This window comes from Leptinotarsa decemlineata, unplaced genomic scaffold (genome assembly GCF_025532065.1).
Source record: "Leptinotarsa decemlineata unplaced genomic scaffold, Ldec_3_MD MMD2_tig00000882_RagTag_RagTag, whole genome shotgun sequence".
Classification (NCBI taxonomy): Eukaryota; Metazoa; Arthropoda; class Insecta; order Coleoptera; family Chrysomelidae; genus Leptinotarsa; species Leptinotarsa decemlineata.
The window spans coordinates 17531235-17556182 of record NW_027412556.1 but is presented as its reverse complement, the minus strand read 5'-3'; the positions used below and the strand labels follow the sequence as shown (position 1 = coordinate 17556182).

General features: G+C 32.5%; 1 protein-coding gene across 1 annotated transcript in view; it reads right to left on the bottom strand.

Moving 5' to 3' along the window:
• The window catches only part of Gsc (goosecoid homeobox), an 86205-nt gene extending 67728 nt beyond the window's left edge, over positions 1-18477 (bottom strand). Inside the window, exons 1-3 of the mRNA XM_074175165.1 lie at positions 18307-18477; positions 17586-17687; positions 16730-17474 (exon numbers count right to left, since the gene is read on the bottom strand). Of these exons, the coding sequence (XP_074031266.1) occupies positions 16730-17027 (298 nt within the window). The 5' untranslated portion in view covers positions 17028-17474; positions 17586-17687; positions 18307-18477. The remainder of the gene's footprint in view (positions 1-16729; positions 17475-17585; positions 17688-18306) is intronic.
• Positions 18478-24948: the final 6471 nt, after the last annotated feature.

Here is a 24948-nt window from a genome sequence, read left to right as displayed (position 1 = left end):
ATTCCCATCAAAGAAAAATGAAACCAACAAAACATCTTAGTGTTATTTACATGTTATCAGCGTATACCTGAATAAAGCCATCATTTTGAATAACAAAAAGTAAATCCCTAGCTAAGATCTTGGATTTATTTTTTAAGTTTTCAATATTTTTATTGATATCATATTGTTTCATCTGATGAAACCATTTTGCCTACACACCAGAACTAGATCAATTTTCCCCGATGTGCGATTCTCTGACTAAATCTTAAAACAAAAGTTTGAAGGTGAATTTATGTCGTACGCAGATCATCTTGGAAAGAAAAAGTATCAAAAGCAGAATATAATTATTCGATTTTAAAAAATAACTTGAACTATATGACTAACTCACTTCGCATAGAAACAACTTAATTTATGAGATTCACCCTTTGTAGGCGTAATCTACCACAACACGTTGTGGTAGATGCATACTGTCAAATATCCCAGTAGAGAAAAACCTTGCAATTGTGTAAGTCCAAAATATTAATAGTGTAAATTATGCAAAATATTTAGAGAGATTAGAGAGAATGGGAAATACATCTTACATGCATACTTTCATACATACATAATGAATACCTACCTACATACTATATAGGCTGAAAAGTCTCAGATCTAACACATAGATGGTGCTCGTCTTATGTCATTCACTGCTTTTTCAGTTAGTACTAACCTTCAAAATGAAGTTGTTGAAATTTCATGATATTCTACTCAAACTCAAACAATCGATCAAAAACAAATTCGTGTTTTTTAAGGACAAAACACAAGCACTACATCAAAATCTTTAAGACGTTCTAAGAGCGGTGCCTGTGCGAAAGTAGCGATTCACGTTGAATTTAAATCGCTGGATCAAATCAAATTCAAAATCAAATCAAATTCATTTCAATTTTTCAGTACAAATATGTGAAATTTAGTCATTAACATATTATGTCAAAACCACTACAAATTGGTGAAATACACCTAGGCATCAGAATGCCTGTTTGTGCTGTTTCACTCCACTCATAGTTGGAATATCATTTTACATTTCATGCTTACATAATTCAAACAAAAATTATTTATTTTTTATTGTCAATATAGAACAAAAGAAACATAAAAGTGACAGTAAATCAAAATTTGATTGAAATTACAATGGGGGTGAAGGTCGGAAGAAAGTAAACTGTAAGTTACACCCAGCACTAAATAATGAGTTGTTGGTAATTCATTCATTCATTATTTTCAGAATATGTCAAATCTTTTAGAATTTTCTAATATATACTTTTTGATAGCAGATTTAAATTTTTCAATTTTTGATATTGTTTTGAGCTCCTTAGGAAGCTGATTATATAATTTTGGCCCGAAAAAAAGACGAATTTTTGCGTATGGGATTTTCGGTAATGGGGGGTGCTAACATTTTGATTATCAGTAAATCTAGTTTTTTTAAAAGTTGTTGTATATTTTTTTGAATTTGAAAACATCCAAATCAAACACTGGTAGCAGTACTGTGATCTAACATTTAGTAATTTGGTTTCTTCATACAGTTTTTGGATCGAAAATCGTTTATCTTTCTTTAATATTATTTTTAATGAGGAATTCTGCATGGCTTGTAGAGGCTTTATCAAAGTATTAAAAGTTCCCCCCCCATACAGTAATACAGTATATGGATATTAAATTCATTTGGAAAAAAGTTCTCAAGAAGTTTGAGGTGTACTGCTTCATGATGGGAAAAAATACTGATCTAGCGAAGCAACGGCTGCTCCATCATAAACAACAATTAAACGTTGATTTGCTGACTTCAAACGTGATCGTAGAGACGCCGATGACGCAGGACGCAGTGGACGTTCAAATGAGGCAGTAACACCAAAACACATAAAAAAATCCACAAAATCGTTTTGAATGATCAAAAAGTGAACAGCGTGAGTTATGTGACATTATAAAGATATCAAAAGAATGTGTTGGCTTTATGTTGCATGAGATTTATATTACTATGAGAAAGCTTACTGTTGACCAAAAACAAGAATGTCTTGATGATTCTGAGCAGTGTTTGGCCATGTTTAAACATACCAAACCGGAATTTTTGCGTCTATATATGACAATGGATGAAACAATGGATCCATCACTTCATGAACTCCGGAATCAAAACGTCGTCTGAGTGGAGAGCAGCTGGAGATCGTCCAAAGCGGCCGAAAGCACAACAATCGACTGGAAAGTTTATGGCCCCGGTATTTTGGGATATGAGTGGTGTAATATTCATCGACTATCTTGAGAAGGGAAATACCATCAACAGTGAATATTATATAGCGTTATTGGAGCGTTTGAAGGGCTAAATTGCGGAAAAATGACCCCATTTGAAGAAAAAAAAGTGCGGCTTCATCAAGACAATGCACAGGCTAGAAATCAATAAATACGATGGCAAAATTTGTATGAAACGGATTTCGAATTGCTCCCGCATATACTGTATTCGCCAGATTTGACTCCCAGCGACTACTGGCAGACCTCAAAAAAATACTCACCGGTAAGAAATTCCGCTCCAATGAAAAGGTCATTGCTGAAACTGGGGCCTATTTTGAGGCAAAAGATAAATCGTTCTACAAAAGTTGTATTGAAATGTGATAGCAGCGCTGAAATGATTGTGTGGCTCTTGATGAAGATTACGTTGATGAATAAAGCCAATTTTGAAAAAAAAAACACGTTTTCTTTCTTAGGCCCGGGACTTTTTCAGCCCAGGTGTTAAATACTTACATATACAGAAACATTGCATGTTAAATGAGAGTTTGTAAAATAAAATGTATCGTTATTCAACCAATGATTTAAGAAACCTGAAATACGAGATGCTTGTTATGTAATCACAAGAAATATGTTAACAAAAGTTAAGTTGAAACGGGCCGAAGGTCCTTATTCAATGTGTGCAAAGTAACGGTAGAAACATTGACATTTTATCTATATTATCTATAAATTTCCATTTATGAACGAAAACTTCTATCATGCTGTACAATTATTGAAGACACAATGTTCGAATATATCAACAGAGTACGTGAATAACTACTCATTTTTTCCAAAAACAGGATTCCATTATTGAATCTATCTTGTCTTGAGATGAAACCGTAGAGCCAGCACCCGAGACTCCCAACTTACATGACGCGGCTAGATGGATTAACGTCGGGTATTCTTTTTGACTTCAATGAAATTGCTTCTATTCGGAATACTGTTTCGATTCGAATTAAAAATATCTCATTATACAAGTACCAATAAGTTTGGATTGAGATATTCAGGTTTTTAAATAGCATATATAAATTGTTGGTATTCGAAGTGGGGGTTATGTGAATGAGTGACGTACGGCAATTCCTTTTTCATTTCGATATCTTGTCTGTTCATTGTATGGTTATTTAACAGTAGGGTCACAGTCTTTATCATAGTCACTGTGAATTTGTCTCTGCTGAATGCATCGATATAGAAACAAAAAATTCATATCAAATCATTTTTATTAGTCATATAACATGGTAATATCATGGCCGTCAGTTTCATCGCTGTTCGGAAAAAGTATTTTATTACCATAAAAAAATATTTCCTGAATTTCCAAGGTCATTTTTTGTATCTGGAGAAAAATAGCATATGGAATTCAGAAAAAAGGTATTCTAGTGAGACTCGCGTGATTGACTTACTTCGGAAAGACCGATGTTGAAAAAAATGGTGTGTTCTTACGTATTTTGACGTGAAGATTACGAATCCGAAAGAAAAAATTGGTACTCTCTCATTTCTAGAGTTACAGCTACTAAAGTTCCCACAATTGCAACTTTTCAGCCTTCCTTTTGCATAATTCAAACTATGGAATCACTAATAATTATTCACCACATCTTAATTCACCTCATTTGGCATTTTTCAGTTTATCAATCAACATTTCTCATGTAAAAAAATCTATTTGTTAGAGATGATTTTTTTCCGAAAGTCAATAATGTATAAACTTACAATTATTAAATCAAGTTCTTTATAGAAATAATGTAGATGATTTGGAAATAAAAACTTGTGATTCTATAGTTTATATTTTACAAAAAGAATGCTGCAAAGTTATTGAGTTGTGTAGCGCTGTAACTCTAGAATTGACCTATTAGAGCACCGATGTTTTCTTTCGTATTCGTAACTACCTGCACACAATTGTTTTCTTTCGAAATTTGTAATTCTAATAGGAATTCAAAAACGAAATTGACTCAAAACCCTCTCTTTGATCTCATCATTTTAAAAGATTGAATCCTTCATCAGAACAGTGCAAGTTATCGGTAGTTGGAAGAGCGAGTTTTGTCTCGTATTACGGATGATAAGAAGATTTGTGCGGATTTTGTGTTTTTATGTATGAGACATACTGTCTCAAATATATGAAGGGTAGTTACTGTTGAGATTTTATGTTGTTTGACCAGTTCTCCACAAGAGTATCTTCTTTCAACTTTACAAATGTATCTCAAAGCTCTATTTTGGAAAATGAACACACCGTCAGTTAACTAAGCATTACAGATACTCTAGAACCCAACTCATCAGAGATTAAACAATATGCGTAACAGTCTTTTCAGGTCTCCGCTATATTACTGAGATTTTATATGCAGCACCTGCTTAGCATTCAGTTGTGTAAAACAAAAAACTCTTGTCGAAATTTACGAGTCTACAAATAAAAATTATTTTAATAATTCGCAGTGCCTACAGAACTGTATCAGCTGAAGCGGCAAGGGTGATAGCTGGAGTCCCTACCATTGAAATCCTTATGAAAGAAAGACGGGAGGGGTACCTGGAAACAACTGAAAGCATATCAGGAAAACCTAGTGACTAATTGGTAAGCCAAATGTAATAATGATAACTATGGAAGATATGCATACTACATAATCCCAAACATACTAGATTGGACAGCGAGGTCATACATAGAAGTGGATTACTTTTTCTCATGAGCGTTATCAGGACACGCTGTTTCAGAAAGTATCTATACGTTCGTGTGAAAGTAGAATCCGATGTGGCCTACAGGACGATGAAGCCAATTGTTTCAAGTGGGAAGATTTCCGGCGGGAATTCATGAAGCTTGAAAGATTATCTTTCGTAGCAGGAAGTGTAACAAGGAAACTTATTGCCGACAGAGAGAGAATAAAGAGAATGAAGATCGAAACTTATAGAATGGACGAATGAGTCCATATTATATCAACTCCCATTGAAGTATTACCAAAGTGGTTCCAGTAGGAGGGGTAGGAGGAAGCGCTGAAGAGGAGATTATATTTCAAGTGGTGAAAATCTATCACTACGGAACGACCGTAGTCTTTTAAAGATTATTTCTCCTCTGACAAAAAAATGAATTGCGGAACAACCTGATGCTGGTTTCTTACACGAATATTCAATATGGCATGCGAATTTCAATTTGTCATCAATTACGAGACCAAGAAATTTCGTTAGCGATTTTTTATTTTTCAGATCATTTGCCATAGGTATATCACAAAAAGTGCAGCGGAATGTGATAATACTGGTTTATTCAAATTCAAAGCTATAACATTTGAGTCATACCATTGTTTTAATCAGTTCATATCCTTCTCTACTTGCATCAAAGAGTTGCTGTGGGGTTTAGCTATGCCACAGCACGCACTAGTATTATCCGCAAAATGGTTATGTGAATGAGGATTTGACTATCGCAGTATATAAAGTGGGTACATTGAATTTCAATGTTTATTTTTTGTATAAAATGATTCAAGGAAAGATGAGTGAAGGGAGCTAAAAGGAAATCTCGCTTCACCCTAATAATGGCCTAGGGCAGCCGCTGAACGAACATAGTTACTTCATGCATTGCTAATACCTATTTCCCACCAAATACAATGAAATGTTGTCTAACACTGTTTTCAAAGTTATTTTAATCAACAAAGTGATGAGCCATGGTGAGAATTTTACATTTAAACACAAATAGAAAGATCTCTTGTGCGAGGTTGCGAAGTAGCTCTTTTTTCCAAATGAGAATTCATTTTATAGCTATTTATGATTTGAGTGTTAAAAGTAAGCTTTTATTTTGTGAGTGAAATAATCTGCGAAACAAGCGTAGCGAGTTGAGTAATTTCACGAACAAAATAAATCTTACTTTTAACACAAATATCATACACAGTTTTCTGTACAATTATCCTGTTTTCATAATAAATTAGATGAATTTAATGTTTCTAGAAAAACACATTTTGACATGTCTTGTCAGTTAACTATTTTCGTGTTATCGCATTTGCTGTGAAGTGGCCGTGTCAGGTGACGCCGAATCACCTGGTTCCCAACAAACAGTATTGTTTACACCTCACGCGTTTTATTTAAAGTCACATTCAAATTTCTTGATGGTGTTTATTGTCTTGCATAATGAAGAACAACAGTGAGGAATTGTGTGTTCCTGACGAAATGGAAGAGGCAGCAAAAAGAGTTTCAATTGAATTGTTACCGAAAAATCTGCTCAGCAGTACGACATAGCATATTCTAATTTGCTTAACTGGTGTATACTCAAAAAAGTATATATAGAAGAAATTTTCAGCGAAACCGTCTTCTTAGCCTATCTAGAAGAGAAATCAAAAATATGAAACTCGTCAACTTTGTAGAGTAAGTTTTCAATGATGAATAGAGTCGAGTGCGCTCGTTAAAAATGGTGTTGATACAAGCAAATATTTCAAAGGTAATAGCATTTTCAAAGCGGAAAAGAGAAAGTTATAGACCCAGAAAATCAAAAACTCTTGCGTTTGAACAAGTCCAGAGGTTTATAAATAAGGCGCCAGATGAAAAATATTTGATGATAAAAGTTGCTACTATTTTCGGAATATATGGAGCCTGCCGGCTTGAAGAGATGTGCCATTAATTAATAAAAGACATTAAATCAATGGATAAATCATTGATTGTTCAAGTTCCAAAAACAAAAACGAAACTAGGTCGTTCTTTTTGCATTGTTGGAAAAAATATTGACTATTTCAATAAATACGTTGCATTACACCATTCTGCTATAAATCATCAACGTTTTCTTCTGAAATAGGTACACAAATTATGAATGCAGTGCCAACCCAGTTGGTATAAACACTTTTGGGAAAATGCCCTCTACCATTGCTGAGTTTCTGAACCTCCCGGAACCGAAGAAATATACAGGTCACTGTTTCAGAAGGTCTTCTGCTTCTTTGCTAGCAGAATCAGGAGCAAATATAACGGTTATTAGGAAGCACGGAGGATGGAAGTCTACAACAGTAGCTGAGGGTTACATCGATAAATATATTTCTCGTAAAAAGGATATTGCTGCATACAGCATCGTCCTCTTCACTTCAAGAATTAAATGTTAATGCCCATGAAATTTCAACTCTGTTAAAATATATTACAAGGCTCTTCTACATCGCAAAGTTTTAATATCAGCAGTTGTTCAAATTGTACTTTTCATATAATTGTTCATAAATAATAATAATGTAATCAATGTATATAATACATTTGTAACAGAATTTAATTGTATATATATATATATATATATATATATTATATCATATTATATATACATATCATATATATATATATATATATATATATATATATATATATATATATATCATATTATATATACATATCATATATATATATATATATATATATATATATATATATATATATATATATATATATATATATATATATATATATATATATTTAATAATAGAACTTTCTTGAAAAATTAATTATGTTCTGTTCATTGCTATTTGACGGAAAAATCGTGTTAAAATTACTTTCAACACTAGTATTAAAAATATTTTTACCACGCTACTTTGTAAACATCATCTTTCAATACTCTTGACAACCATTAAAAATGTCACTTTTAATGACAGTTTTACCAAAAATTATTGTTGATATTATCGCTCTTGTTGAATGAGAAAATATCCAAAAAGATAACAGTGACAGTATCTACTGATTTGTAGTAGTTCCAGTTCCGTTTATTTTTTTGAATGCAAACGATTAGATTTTGATGAAAATTAAAAAATTATCCAAGTAACACGTGTTCCACTATACAAAAGTGTTCTATCACATATCTATCACATCTAGCCCATCTGTATTATTATTATTATTACTGCAAATCATATGAAATTATCATTGTCAGAGAATCTGCAAATTAAAAAAATAGACCACGTTTACACGGCATCTCAAAGGAGGATTTCTGGCAACCTATGTTACTAAAACCAAAACTTTAATGCCAGTGAAATTTTCATGAAACCAGTTCAATATCGGTAAATGAAGGAGAATTATACTATAATTCCAAAATAGTTAGGCACTAAATTCTCAGAAATGAGTGACGTTTTTGCCTTAATCTATCTCTTGCATTGGCGTATGGAAATTATACTTATCAAATGAGGAAAAATAATAATAAAATATATAGAATCACAACCTTGACAACAATGTTTTCGTTTTAATGCAATAATATATATTTCTGATGATTTAATTCCTACTATTATAGAATTTTACTATAACATTAAACACCGTGGAGTCATATAAATATTTACTTCAAACGGTGTGATAATTTAGTAACATTCCCAAATTTCCGAGTTCCATATAGTATTAATTATTTATATAGGTTATGGGTACATACTTTATTATGAGTAGGTAGATTTTTCATTAATGATTTATTGGTTACAATTTTTTTAGGGGAGTATCGAAGAATCAGTCAACTGACCTAACACTACTCCTTTTGTTTCGCCGTCTTCTTCAGTTTTACAGTTCTGTAATTATTTTACCGGCAAGCAATAAACAATTTATTATTATTATTATTGAGTTTATAATCAACATAGAAAATTTTGGTTGCATTCGAGAAAAAGTAAAATAGGAATTCCTGAGTAATTGCATTTTCATTTTCTTCTTGAATATATGGGGTAACTAATAGGAACGTCACAATAATATGGAAAATTATTGCCATCACCAAAAGTATTTTCACAAAGTTTTCCAGTTTACAACATATATCACACATTTACAAACAGATAGTCAGATGTGTTTCGTTTGTAGTCAGGGATGGGTTTCATAAAGGTAGAAATTAATCTAACAAAAAATAAACCATAATGCCTGAAGAAGCTATTGTATAGCGAAACACTCAATATCTACTATTGACCAAATATAAAAATAATAAAATCGTTAGGCGTTGCGTAACCTGAGTAAATATGTAAATACTACGCCCAAAGATTTTATTTTTTTTATCTGATCAATGTCGTAGATTGCTGAGGAAAATGGTGTGATGAATGCTACCTAGGATCTTCCAAATTATTTTTTAGTTTCTAGTACACTGTCTACATCACTATTTTTTTCAATAAAACCGTTCAACATATTTTTTGACTCATTTTATTTTTGTTTTTAATTTTTATCCACCCTATAATGCCACACAGTTCTCGTCACGTTTTAACATTTTATCTTAACTTGGGTGGTGTATCGCTAACGACGTATTATTTTTAGCCACCCTAACGCCACACAGTCCTCGGACACGATACAAAATCTTGACTTGGGTGGGAGATCCAAGTTTGTATCCCGATTCTCAGTTGACGAAGTTCTTTGTTTAGATTATAATGTTGGATTTGCATCTTTTTCAAAATGTACTACTATTCTATTAGTCAAGCCCGTCATTTGATACCCATATTGAGGTAGTTGTGAAAAAATATGTAATCCGCCATTTTGTAGCTGCGGCCATCTTGAATTTGCATCTTTTTCAACATGAACTACTATTTTACTAGTCAATCCCTGTCATTTGATACCCATATTGAGGTAGTTGTGAAAAAATATGTAATCCGCCATAGTCATGAAAAACGTGAACTACTATTCTACTAGTCAAGCTCTGTCATTTGATACCCATATTGAAATAATTGTCAAAAATATGTATTCGGCCATTTTGTAGCTGCAACCATCTAGGGTTTACAATGATACAGAATGTATTGAATTGTATTGTCATCAAAACTGAATGTGTGTATCAAATATCAGATCAATTTGTCAACAGGAAGGGGATCAAACTTCAATTACTGAATTTGACCCAAACAAACCGTTTAATAAACAGAAACTAAAAAGTAATGAGATATTTCAAACCTAAACGCTCGGACTCGACGATTTTTTATGCGAAAGATAAACAATTTTAAATAAAGTGGGGTCGGCCAATACGTGTAGAATTTCAATAATTTTCGTTTTTCCTTGCAGATTTTCTGATGATTCATTGTCGGATCTGAGATATACTTTATTCACTCACATTTATATCATCAAAAACTAATTATTATTAAAAAAGATCAAATTTTATAAGAGAAAAGAAATTATAATGAAGTCACATTCACTTGACATTTTGAAAAACTGTTTACACATTAAACAGAGATTTGACTTGTGGTATAGACATAACTATCCCGATTGGAATTTCATAGAATAATGAGTATCGTGCCCAAATCGGAAACTGTGTAGTTTTTGAGAAGATGAGAAGTGATATGACGCTATTCACTTGAAAACCTTTTCCATAAATCTTCTGTTCATTCGTATTGAGTCACATTTAATTTTCTTTTCACCACATCAAAAATCAAGTGGCGACAAATCTATCGAACGTAAAAGTCATTCGTTATTCCGTTTTCTAATACTCGTATAGGTCTAGGAAAGTATGATCATCCAAAAATTCACCAGTACTTAATGAATAATTGGGCATGGCAAACTTTTGTCGGAATAGTATCAATTTATTCAACGAAAGTCATTTTTTGTGGAGGAAAAAATCGGTTTTTTATCGACCTTTTTTTGGGTAATGGTTACCTTCCACAATCTGAAAAAATATAAAAATTATAATGGAGAACTTTATACAAGTGTAGAAGGGCAAACTTTTTAGTTTACCCCGATAAGTTACTGCGTAAAAATCAAAGTATTTTTCACAAAGAAAAATCTTCTATTTATCAGTAACTTGTCGTATTTCACAATTTTGCCTATCAAAAAAATATTAAGAAATTATACTTATCTTTTACGTTTCGGAGGCCAAAATCTGCCTCCGTCTTCAGAAATGGATAAAAATTCGAATTAATATGCAGTTATTCCTTTTTTGAGAGCTCATTTCTTTACAATCAACAACATTGACATAATTTCATATTTCAAAACTTCTTTGACATCTGTCGAAGAAGTAAAGAAATGAGCTCTCAAAAAAGGAATAACTGCATATTAATTCGAATTTTTATCCATTTCTGAAGACGGAGGCAGATTTTGGCCTCCGAAACGTAAAAGATAAGTATAATTTCTTAATATTTTTTTGATAGGCAAAATTGTGAAATATGACAAGTTACTGATAAATAGAAGATTTTTCTTTGTGAAAAATACTTTGATTTTTACGCAGTAACTTATCGGGGTAAACTAAAAAGTTTGCCCTTCTACACTTGTATAAAGTTCTCCATTATAATTTTTATATTTTTTCAGATTGTGGAAGGTAACCATTACCCAAAAAAAGGAGTATCAATTTGTTTTCGTCATAGTGACAATTAGACATTATTTTCTAGTTGCCAAATTAATGAATTTGGATAATAATTATGAATAAAGGGTGTTCCAAATGTGACTTCCGTACTTCGACAAAAAATAACGGCCATCTTGTTGTTCAGTCTCTTTTGCCAAATCACCATGGACACGGATATAGCATTCAACAACAACCGGGCTTCATTCATTTCACGGTCACCATAATCGTACTACCGAGAGGACTATTCGCAATGTGGTGGATAAATTTGATCCCACTGGTTCACTAAACGATCGATCAACACTCGTACGTCGACGAAACGCAAGATATGCCGAAAACATCGCCGTTGTCTGTGAGAATGTGCAGAGGAATCCGAGGTGTCGCTCATAAGAACTCAGTCTTTCGCAGACTACAACATCACGAATTTTGCGTCGTGACTTGGGACCCGTACAAAATTCAACTGACCCAGAAACTGAAGGTAAACGACCATAGACAATGACGTGCGATAGCTGAATGGGCTCTGTAGCAATTGGCGACTGACACTAATTTTCATCGAAAAATCATCTTCAGCTATGAGCTCCATTTCTGGATGAATGGGTACGTGAACAAACAAAATTGTCGAATTTTGGACGATGCCAATCCATATGAGATCCAAGAGCATCCAATGTATTCCGAAAAAGTCACTGTTTGGTGTGGACTTTGTGCTCGCGGCGTCATCGATCCACATTTCTTTAGGAACGACGTTGGCCGGCCATCACTGCCTGGTCAACAGAGAACACTACAGGTCAATGATTACCAACTTCTACTGGCCTATATTAAATGATCTGGTTACCAGCCACACGTGGTTTCACCAGGACGGCGCGACATGCCACAAAGCTCATGCCACATTGTATATTTTGCACAAGCGATTTGAGGACATGGTCATCTCACGTGGAGGTGATGTGAACTGGCCACCGAGATGGTGCGATTTGACCCTGTTAGACTTTTTCTTGTGCCGGGGTTTTCTCAAGTTGCAGGTGTATGCGAATAAAACAAAAATCACAGCGGTTCTCATAGCCAACATAACTCATGCTATTGGTCGAATTCAGCCTGATTTCTGCGCTAGAGTCATAGAAAATTGGACGTTTCGGATGCGCTTCACCCAGAGAAGCCGTGGCGGACATAAAATGACATCAATACGTAATACGTCTTTCAAAAAAATAAAAAAAATTAATATCTTTCACACACTTTGTTTTTTTTATATATTTGAAGATAGTAAGCGCTACATAGAAAAAAAAATCTGTTTAAAATCTGTTTTGCCGTTAATCAGCTACCTATACATTTCATAACCAGTTTGATTTTCAGATGAGACAGACGAATCCACTTCCTGGTAAAGGCTAGAGGCCAAAAACATCAACGCAATCAGTCAAAAAGCATATACTAAGTAGAAAGTTTTCATTGTTAATTATTTGAAGCATTTGCCAGCTGACGAATACTTAACCTTGATAGGTACCAGGAGATGAAGAAGTGTTCACACTTGCTTCATTTCTCACACGGTTTTCACTGTTTCACTTTTCAAAGATTTTTCGAAATTTGGAGACCACCTAATTGTAGAAAATATTTTTGGTGTGTCTATAGAAGCCATCAAAGTCTCATCTCACTAACTAAAATGAATATCTGAGTTATTTTACTGAAGTACTCTTCTGTAACAATTAATTTAAATAATTCAACTCGTTCTGCAGTTATATGAACCATAACGAATTGGAGTATATAAAAGATAATTAGGTACAATTGGAAAATCTATATTGTAAATTTTGATATAACATATGTCAAAAGACTTTTTATAGTTGTATGTATACGATGAGTAACAAAAATATGGAATACAAGCTAATGCATTATTGATGTAATGCGGATTTTGATTAAAATTTTCAATACTTTCTATGAAAAGCATTTTTCGAAGTATCACATACCTGCGCAGCTCACATAATTCGATCCAATTTAGTATCCGATCAACTAGGTACTTAATTACTTGAAGAATATGAATTATTGATTGATCCCTTGCGTATTTTAAAGAAAATATTATTATTCTTCGTATACCGTTGGTACTCTGATGCAAACGACGGAGGTTTCAAAATCATCGATACATAAAGTCAAGAATGAGAGGAAAAATGGAGCTATAAAATCACGAAAAAACTGTGCCAGTTGATGATAACTATACAAACTTGCAATCAGAAGAACAGTACACTCATTTTATTTTGAGAAAGAAATACTGGTCTTCGACAAAATAATGGGAGCCTTGAAAGAAGACCAATGTCTCTCCAATGATAGGTAGAGACATTTTAGACAAATTCAAAGAAATTGAATTCCAGCTGGGAAAAACAAACAAAAAATTGCTCTCAATCGACGTGAAAATAGAAAGATTTATTATCTGGACAGAACTTGGCTTAAGGATATACCGCTGGAAAGATTTGGCAAGACAAAAACATTACATTCATGAATATTACTGGACTTTTTCCCAACACCAAACCGTTATTTTAACACCTCGACACGTGTTTCAATCACCAAGTGATCATCTTCAAGAGGAAAATCAAACTGTTTGCTCTTCCTCTTGAAGATTATCACTTGGTGATCTAAACACAGCTGTTAAAATAACGATTTGGTGTTGGGGAAAACCTCCAGTAATATTCATTACTACACCAAAGGTTCCAAACAGTGCATCACAATTACATTCATGTCAAGCATTTTCAGAAGGTTGGTCTACCAGATTAACGTTGCCTCTTGGAAAAGGAAAGCGACTGATTATTACCAGCATTGGAAGTATTGTTGAGGACGTATCATTGATGTTTCGGTGAAAACATTAGGTATGGTGATTACCATGAAGACATTATGATCGGCGATGTGTTTGAAGAATATTTTAAACAAATGGAATACCTCATTCCACCAGACTCTGTGATTGTTATGGATGATGTACGTTAATTATTGAAAAGTTGAAAGAATACCGACTAATATATGGAGAAAAGCGGTTATCATTGAATGGCTTAGACAAAAAACATACCATTTATTTATTTAATACAATACTCTACAGGACAAAGCCCAGTCACAGAGCAGGAATTGACAGAATTTAATGATTACATCACAAACTTTTCATATGAGTATCAAGCATATACACATTTTATATTTCCTAATAGGGGACAAAACAATAATTTTAGAAAGTAGATTCCATATCTGACAACTTGCAACTAAATACATCTAGATCATCGCTAACAGAATTTGTTACTTCAAATGAAGCTCGTTTCACGGAATATGTAGTCGACAAGATGGCACAGGAACGACATATTATATTATTATTCTGCGTCTTCTCCCTTATGGACTCAAGTAAAGGGTTTCGTTCTATGAAGAAACAATACATTCAAAATGAACGTCAAAATACTCCTCGAGGAGTTCTTGAAAATGGCGAAATGTATGGAACATGTTATGAAAGAAGAGGCCAACATGTGGAAATTAGAACATTTAGTTGAGGAAGTTGTAGAACCTTCACCTAATCAAATCATTCGACGAAGATGTATCTGATGTTTTGATAACATATATAATGGAATTGGCCGATACTTGATAAAAATCCATAACTAACGTATTCAAGAAACACTTTATTGTGAAATATTCACCAAACTATTTTACAGAAACGGGCGTGTCTTTACTAATTCTAAGTATTCAATGCTTAATATACCTTATCCTACAATTTTAAGTACCTACATTTCAAGTACCTACCTGTTTTTTACCTAAGTTTGTAATGAAATAAATTACCCGAGCTTTTGTCCCTGTTTCTACATTTGAAAAAATATTTAGTAACAGGGAGTTGTTAAATTCTACTTGTCCACTGAATGAATCACTCGAAATCCTGAATCTATTGATTTCTAAACGTTCTAGAAGATTGAGTTACAAGGTTTTCTCTTCCGAATGTAATACATCGTATTCATGTTGAACTCATGTTCTTCTGCTAAAAGGTGGTTTGCAAATGTTGAATTGGTCTTTCTATTTACAAAACTACTGATGCTATTCTCTTTAACTCTTTCGGAAAATGTTCTCCCTGTTTGGCCAATATACAGTTTTGGCAAGAGCCACAAGTCAGCTTATATACTCCTGATCTATCCGATACCGAAATTTTGTCTTTATTGTTTTAAATAAATTTACATATATAGACTATTATTAGATATTTGTTCTGTGAGCTACGTTTATGCATTCTTTTTTCAAAAAACGGGTAGCTTTTTCGTAGTGGATTCGCTACGAAACAGCTATATACCTACCTACTGAGCGAAACATGTCGTGATATACTTTTTGAAAATAAAGTTTGTGAAGATCAAATCGTTAGGTGTAGTTCGTGAATTTACTGTGGATCTTCATGAAGTAACGGCCGAATCAATCAGAAAATTAACATTTCAAATTAAAATGTTATATAATAATAATAATCGTATATGAATAAATAAACATAGATATTACCTAGTGTCAACAAGTATTTTTAGTTAAATATTCAAACGCACTCCCCTGCAAGTAATAAAACGACCCGAACACTTATGAAATCTTTTATTTTTGACCCATTCGCCTTACAGAAAAAGGGTGGATCCGGTAAAGTATTATAAACCCGCCTATACTTTCTGTAGCAAATTATAATATAATCACAAAATTTTGAGTTTTGCATTTGAAATGACCATTTATATCGTTTTACTGTTAGGTAACAGAGATATTTAGAAACAATCCCAATTGGAAAATCTATTTTTCGTATGACAAAACAAATTAGAAACAAACGCTAGCCTATATATTGTGGCTTACTATACATGAAGTACTACATAAGTAAATAATTATTTGTCTTTAATTTCAGGAGAATAAATACTTCAGAATCATTTTCATATAAATATAAATAAAATTTTTTTCTTGAAAAAAACAATTTTTTCTTTGTCGACGTTTCGAATTTAATTAAATTCTTCTTCAGGGCTCCGTAACAATGAATTTTCATATATATTTTTATACATATTTTATACAGAAAATATCGACGATTGATTAAATTAAATTTCAGTTCCCAATTTAATAACCAACAACGAAAACACAGATATTTATAAACATATGCTATATATTGATGGATGTACGTGGTAAGAGATCATCATGAAAAGTGGTACCACCAAGTGGTTAAAAACAGAAATATAGATATGCTACATACCTAGTTACCTACTAAATAGAAAACCCAAATAATTTTTACACCACGACGTATCGGTTGTCGTATATAATAGGTATAAACAAAACTATAGGTTTTCAAAAGTAATCACTCACCTAAGAAATCGGCTGGAGCAGTGCCAAATCCACTGGCAGCAGTAAGATGACCGAAGTGAACTGACGGTTGCTGCATCACAAGCGGCCGTTGTAGGGAAGTCATCTGTTTCGGTCTGGGAGCTAGGATGCTATCAATCGTGAATAACGAACTACTACTACTACTAGAAGTAGACGGTCCCACTGACGCCTCCCTCAACTTACTGTTGAACACTGGTTTAAAACCTTCACCTAGGAAAACGTTTCCCAAAAAATGCGGCGGCACCAAAACATTGTTTTTCTGTTGCGAAGTCTCTACCATCTTGATATCTTCTTCGGTAAAATCTTCCTCGCACCAATCCAAGTCACTATCACGCTTCTCCAAAGAAGCCAGCGTGGATAATTCTTTCCCTAACTTCACAATCAGTCTTTAACCATCACCAGAGTTCGTGAAAGACGAAATAAAGCTGTGAGTGATAACTGCCTGCAATAATGATAACCTGCCCCGCCTTTCGCGGCGCTATTGGTAGCCGAGGATGGCCTCCGACCAATGAACGGTCTTTCTCGTAATGCGAAGCATTCGACTGTTCAAGGGGTGAGAGTTTCGCTCTGTGTCATGCTAAATGGTACAAATAGAGCTGTCACAGTGAAATCAGATATGTATTAGGGGTGTTTTGTGTATAGCCAGCCTGCTTTATTATTGTCATCGTATTTGTTCGACAATCTTTCCTCTCGTGATGCGTGTCAACAGGGGGTGTTTCTGTCTAATCTGGTGTTATTCAAATTAAGGACATTATTAAATCATGCGTCGGTATTGAACGATAGTTGAATGAAAACTCTTTAAATTATGGGAATTACGCTATTAAAATATTATACTTACTCGGCAAACAGCAGTTAACTTTTCACTGTTTTTCTTTAAATTCGAATATCCATTCACCTTTAGTTACATTTGTATCTGGTAGGTAGTAACAAATATGAAGATCTGGAATAGGTAATACAGTGAGTGGTCCATCAAGTTTGCAACAAATGACAATTTTGTTTGTTGCACAATTTGCTTACCGGCAAAGATTTGTGCATATTCGATTATCATATTAAGTATAAAATGCACTTCTGGCTTCAGCAGGTCAAACAGTCGAAAAAGACAATTTTGTTGAAAATATCAGTAGGTACAGTCATGCATGGCCTCCCATTCAAATTTTTGCTTATATAGATAGGTATACCCACTGTTTTGAATTCATCCGTAATAATATATTGCGCTAGAAATTTTTGCAAATTTTTTATTTAATCGTTTTGAGTGTGGCCAAACAATCGAAATCACTCTGATATAACATTTCCAAAGTGAAGCATGTTTAATTGGATTTAAATATTTTAAGGTAACCATCAACTCATGTGTTTTGCTAATTATATTTTCCAGATTTCTGAAATTTGCCAAATGGGTAGGTATTAGGTAAACAAAACTATACATATAAACTATAGCGACCCAAAACCCGAAGAGCACACGCCAGATAATTTACTTTCATAGGCAAATTTTTGTACCTTCGGTTAAATTATTGCAATTCCCTATTAATTGATATTTTGGAATTAAAATACAAACCATGTACCTAACTAGCTGATGATAACGTTTGTTTGAAGGTGGTTGACAATGTTTCGTGGTGTATTTCATCAGTTCGGACTTCCATTGTCTAATATAATATAAATTGATTTGAAATCCCTGAAAAAAAATTTAAAAGGTTAACCGGAAATAACAATTTTATTAAACAAAAAAGCTGAAATTGCAAAGAATTAACATATATTATCGGGTGATAACCAGTTAATACCCGATGGTTCTGTACCTAACTAGTATCGACAACTGAGTGTCGCTGTCTTTGTTTCCATTGTGTTTACTTATTGATCTTTCATCTCGGATTAACATTGTAGCTAATTGTTATTTAATTTTGATTTTATTTTGTTAGGAATCACACGTTAAAAGGTAAGACCTCGTTAGTCCTAAGCTCGCACAAATTTCGACTTGTGAGGGTGGTCGTTCGTAGAGGTGCGATAGCTGGTTAACGGAAAAACATATTTCAAACATTTTTTTTGATTTGGGTCTCTAGAAACAATCGTAACCGTGTTATGAATTTTTTGAACTCGGTGCTGTGGTTATTCAAGTTGTGACTGTTTCATTATACGAATTTCTCCTCAATATTTTCACATATTAACTACCTATAAAACAAAATATAGTTATGAAATGAACGTCGCCAACAAGCCACTTTACATACCTACTAAAACTGCCATAAAATAGATTGTGGTCTTAGAACACAAGATAATCAGATAGCGATAGAAAGTACTCTAGTAGGTGTTTGAAATATATGCTACAGACAGCAGCTTTATTCGTAAGTAACTGAAGAAAATGAGTACCACAAAAATATGTCAGCTGTCTGACAAGTAACACAAGAAGGTATCATTTTCCAGATTAACATGCATCAACCATTAGTAGTACATAAAATTGTGATAATAAGTAATTAATCCTATATCTCATCTTGATGCGCGTAGGAACTGTCGTTCACAAACAGCATTGCTGTATATCCCTACCTCTTTACATCTACATGCCTAGCGCTGCTCGGTTTTGATGACGCAGTAGGTACTGTTTGCTCTTGAAATAAGGATTTGATAAGTTGTATTCATTTTCGAAAAAAAAGAGGGATTTATCTAATTGACACATCAAAGATATTTTTGTACAACTGTCATTAAAAGTGGCATTTTTAATGGATGCCAAGAGTATTAAAAGATGATGTTTACAAAGTAGCGTGTTAAAAATATTTTCAATACTAGTGTTGAAAGTAATTTGAATACGATTTTTTTTGAACAAATAGCAATAAAAGAAGTTTTGTTATGAACAATAGGTATAGATACAATTAAATTATGTTACAAATGTTACAAATGTTAATTACATTATTATTATTTTTTATGAACATTAATATGAGAACTACAATTAGAACTGTTTCAAATGGAGAGCAATATCAACTTGATCTGAAAACATATTGTTTGAATTCAAAACTGTGTACCTTCAAGTAACTCAATTCGTTTATAACAAGATTTTTGTGAATCTATATACAAAACTATATTCGACTGAAGATAACATGAATTTTGTATAGAATGAACAGGATTTCCTTTAGAAGTATTTCATTAATTTCAGTTTGAAAAAAACTGTTTTATTTGAACATAGATATTATTTAAAAGAATTTAAATTCAGTATTATTTGAGAAAGAAACTCCGCTATATTACTAAGTACTGCGTTGTATACCTAGTACCGAAGAGAAAGTGGTAAACTTTGACAGCAACTCTTGATTTTGCTCTCATTTTGCGAAAATTATATCAATGCTTCGTAATTTTTCACACATGCATTATTAGATTTGCCGAGCTCTGCAAGTGTATATTATTCTGAAATGAAAAATCCTCCACGTTGATTCAAATTCTCCTATCTCTTATTTTGAACATATATTTTATCTTGTTTTAAATAAGTGCATTTTCTCTAAATAAAATTTTATTTTCTCTTAGACCGAATTCATTTTTTATTGAACGAGAGAGGTACTTATAGTTTCGACAATGAATTATAATACAAAAATACCAAAATAGGCACCAGTAGGTGTAAAAAGCACCTACATATGACAGCCACTTTCTGATTTCAATATGTAAATGTTTGTTGAATTCCAAAATGTCTTTGCTTTCTGTAATTATTTCAAAAATGTTTTCATGTTATTCATTGAGAACAAATTGAATATATCCAACTCAGATTGAAATTATTTAATATATTTCCTAATGTAAGAAATAGGTGGAAATATTACCACACTCACCAGAGGAGAAATCAGAATTTCCAAAAACGTGAAAACAGTGAATGTTTTTATTTAAATAGCGAATCACATACTTTTAAGTATGTTTGTATTTGTTTGTTTGTTTGAAATGAAATATTTTATATTTTCCATTGATTCTCTAATAATAGTCACAGCACAACACTTTGAGTAACGGTTCCAAAATGATTATTTTGAAAGGTGATTTTTCTACTTGTGCCCACTTCAAAGGGAATTGAGCTGTCTTTTGAATTGATTATTTATTTCTGATCAAGAAATGTTTGAACATCTTTTAACTTCCTAGGAATCGTATGTAAAACAATAAGACCTCAGACAAGTTTAAAATTTTGAGGGTTGTCGTTCGTATGCGGACAACAATTGGGTTGGTTAACGGAATAAACGCACACTCGAACAGTTTTTTATAAATAAAAGAGATATACTTTTTTTGATTAAGTGGCAGCTGTTTTCATAGTTTTGCCTTTCTACATATTTGAAATAGTGGCTAACGATGATGTGCTGATTTCTTCTTTCGTTTCAGAATCCAAGTGATGTTCCGGCAATTGTGGATAAACAAAAGCAGAATGCAGAACTTGATAGACGATATTAATTTTTTTAATGTTATTTACCAGAATGGCATCTATCTTCAAAAACTTTATTTGTATAAAATTACTAATAAATTAATTCATTTTCTTGTCTGAGTTGTAATGTTGTTTATAGGCTTCGATTTCATTTTATTTGTTAGTTTGCAATTTGTCTAGAATATGTCAATTTTTTTTATATATGTTTTTGGATTGAATATTTATTTCTGTTGTTTTTATAACTGTATGATCTCTCAATAGTGTGTGACTGGAATATGACATTTAAGCAAAGATCAGCAAAGACAATTTAGTTCTCTATTACGTTTTGTTTTTTATCACATGCTTTTTCAGGATAATATTTATTATTTCCAATTGCTTCAAATAAACCAATCATAATAGATAATGTATTAATTAATTTCTTCCCTTACCACTTATAGCTGTTCATATTACAGATGAGATACTTTGGATGCAAGTAACTAAAGACATCCGTATGAGAGGTAAAGTTTATAAACAGAAGCATAAGTTCCTCTTTGATGAAGTGAATGAGTTTATTTGATTTATACAAATAAACGCGTTCGAATGAAAAATGCTTTTCTTCAGAGGAAAATAATTAATTTCTCCTACGGAGATATTAAAATAGTGTCCCTAGTTAATATATCATTCTTTCAAAACCCAAAAAAGTTTTGCTTCGAGATTGATTTTGCTCACACTAAAGAATTCATACTTACTTCTCTTGAGCTAATGTGATGATTTCTATTGAAATGTATGCACAATCTTGGTGGAATATTTTTTTTACTTGAAAGAAGCGTTTATTCAGTCCATTTGAATTATTGATTTAAATTCAACTTGAGAGAATTATATTTCTCAGTTTATAAAAATATTTCTTCATGAATATAGGAGAGCAAGATTTCTTTAAATCTAGATAATGTGTGGTCACCTCACGTGGAGGTGATGTGAACTGGCCACCGAGATCGTGCGATTTGACCCTGTTAGACTTTTTCACGTGCCGTGGTGGACATTTGAACGATGTTATATTCCACACTTAATGGCATATGGCATCAATAGATCTTTCAAACAAATAAAAATGTCGATGATATTTCACACAGTTTGTTTTATTTGAATTTAAAGATATGAAGCGCTTAATTGAATACTATATTCTTGTATTTGAAAGTCAAAACCGTTTATAAATTTTAGCTACTCTAGATAAGTATTATTGAAGAATAATTGAAGAATGATCAAATTCAAAAAAATACAAACCTACAGTACTTCATAATACATGATAATAGCATACTGTTCAACTAGTGAGAAATGTGGCCATTACTCGTGAGAATGAAGTTTGTCGACGTTAGCCAAAGCCGAGTAGAGTACTATACTTTTTCTGAACTCAAAATAGGAATATTTCAAGATGGAATTCATTGGGGAAAATATTCGGAATGAGAGAAATATTATTAAATTTGATAACAAGAAGCAAGAATATTGAACGTAAGTCATTTTTTATCGACCTTTCTCGAGTATCTTCACCTTCCACAATCTGGAGAATACGAGCATTGTATTGGAGGACTTTAAACACGTGTAGAAAGGGAAAACTTTTAGTTTATTCCGTTCAGTTTCTTACTGTGTAAATTCAAAGTATTTTCCAAATAAAAATGTTTTATTCATCAGCAACTTGTCACTTGTCGTATTTGATAATTTTGCCTATTGAAGAAAGAGCTAATGAATTAAACAGATACTCAAAGCTAACGTTTCGAAAGCTCAAATCACTTTCAGAATTGGACAAAATTTAAGTTTATATTTAGTTCTTCCTTCGCATTTCTGGTGTAATCAGAAATGTACCTATATTGGTGAAACTCGTGTATTCTCATATTTGGAAAAAAGTGTATTTCGATCAGCTACTTAGAAATGGATTGTACTTGGCTACTCGTCTTGAATAAAAATATGGATAGTGGCAAAATAGCAACAAACTGATATCAGGTAATACCTTGTACTACATCTATTGTTTCAGGAGTCAATCAACAACATTGACATATTTCGAATTTTAAAACTCCTTTGACATCTGTCGAGAAAGTTGAGAAATGAAAAAAATCAGCGAAGAAAAAATTGTATATAAATCTAAATGTTTTTCAATTCTGAAGACGGAGGCAGATTTTAGCCTCCGAAACGTTAAAATAAATATTGTATAATTTTATAGCTCTTTTATTATTAAACAAAATTATCAAATACGACAAGTTACTGATGAAGTAACATTTTTTTGCAGAAGGGGAGTCAGAATTAGTATGAGGATTTAATGTAGAATTTAGAAGGGGTGGATTTGCTATAATTTTTTTAACTGAATATAGAAATATTTTGTTAATAAAAATAATTTGTGCAATTTTATTTTCAAAAAGAAATTTAGTTTCCTAGACTGCTGCAGGTTTTTGTTAAAGATGATTAAGTAGAAGGGACGAAGTTTGTTGGACGTGTTACAAAATTTAAATATTGTAGTATTTGTAGTTCATATAATAATAATTATAATGCTATCTAAAAAAGACAATATAATATTCTTTTAGATTTTGTACGGCTCTATGACGAAATATTTATGTTCATTAAGATAATACAACATATGGGCGTTACTAAAAACTGTATGTTCAATGACGCCCATGACAGGGTATTCAAAAGTCTTTGTTTGCATAATCTTATATGACTAATAGCGGGAATGTGTAAGTTTTCTGTATTCTTTATTTGTCTATAACATTATTTTCCTAAACAGTTTTTCAATTAAATTATTTCATTAAATAATATATTGATTTGAAATTAAATGGACGTTAATTGCCTAGGATACCTTATTATGGTCTGAAATTAGGTATTTATACCTATTTTTTATAGTTAATACAATTTAATACAAGTCAATAGAAAATTATTATTTCTTTTTTATACTTCCAAAGTAAATACTTGACTAAAAAGGGAGTTTATCTCAAATAATAAATTGTAAGGATTTGTCCAATTTATCCATTACAATTTTTATATTTTTCAAATTGTGGAAGGTGAAATTACCCAAAGAAGGTTGGCAATCAAAAGTATTTTTATTTTCGTTATTTTAGTCAATTTCAAATAGTTCGAGTATTGAGTGGATGAAAAAAATGGAAAACAGTCCACCACTGATGAGACTTAGACCCAAGAACATTGAAGTCCAGCATTCTTACAGCTATACCAAAACCCACTCACAAATTACTGTGTGGTGAAGTTATTAAAGTTTCCAATAACTCTCATTTTTATATTAGGTGATAACCATTTGAATAGTATTACTTTTTTCACCACGCTACAAATTTGTGGTGGGGTATTTTCACTTCCCGAGTCCTCATTTTCATCTGTGTTCTTCGTTACGAACACAATGTTAGTTCAATGAATGAATTTGACATCACAGCCAACAACATTGAGAAAAAAAAGAATGTTACTGATTTTTTTGTAGTTTTTTAATTTTTTAGATCAATCAACTCAAAATATAACTTTTTTGCCGCTTGTGTTTTCTTCATATCAAGCTTCGTTTTCGAAAAACAAATCACTTCTTAAAACTGTCCATGGACAACATAAAATAAAAACCAAATGTAAATAATAAACAATTTCGACTTTAAAGTAAATGAGCAAAATGTCCACCTTTTGATAAAGTCCACGACTGCAATCGATTTGTCATTGATTGTCTGACCGTTAAAAAATACGTAGACTATTCCTTATGACATTGCAATTGTCAATTATTCGATTCCTCAAGTTATTCGCATCTAGTACAGGAGTTTTATAGACGAGAGCCTTCAGATGACTCCATAAACAGAAATCTAGAGGATTCATATCAGGACTGCGAGCTGTC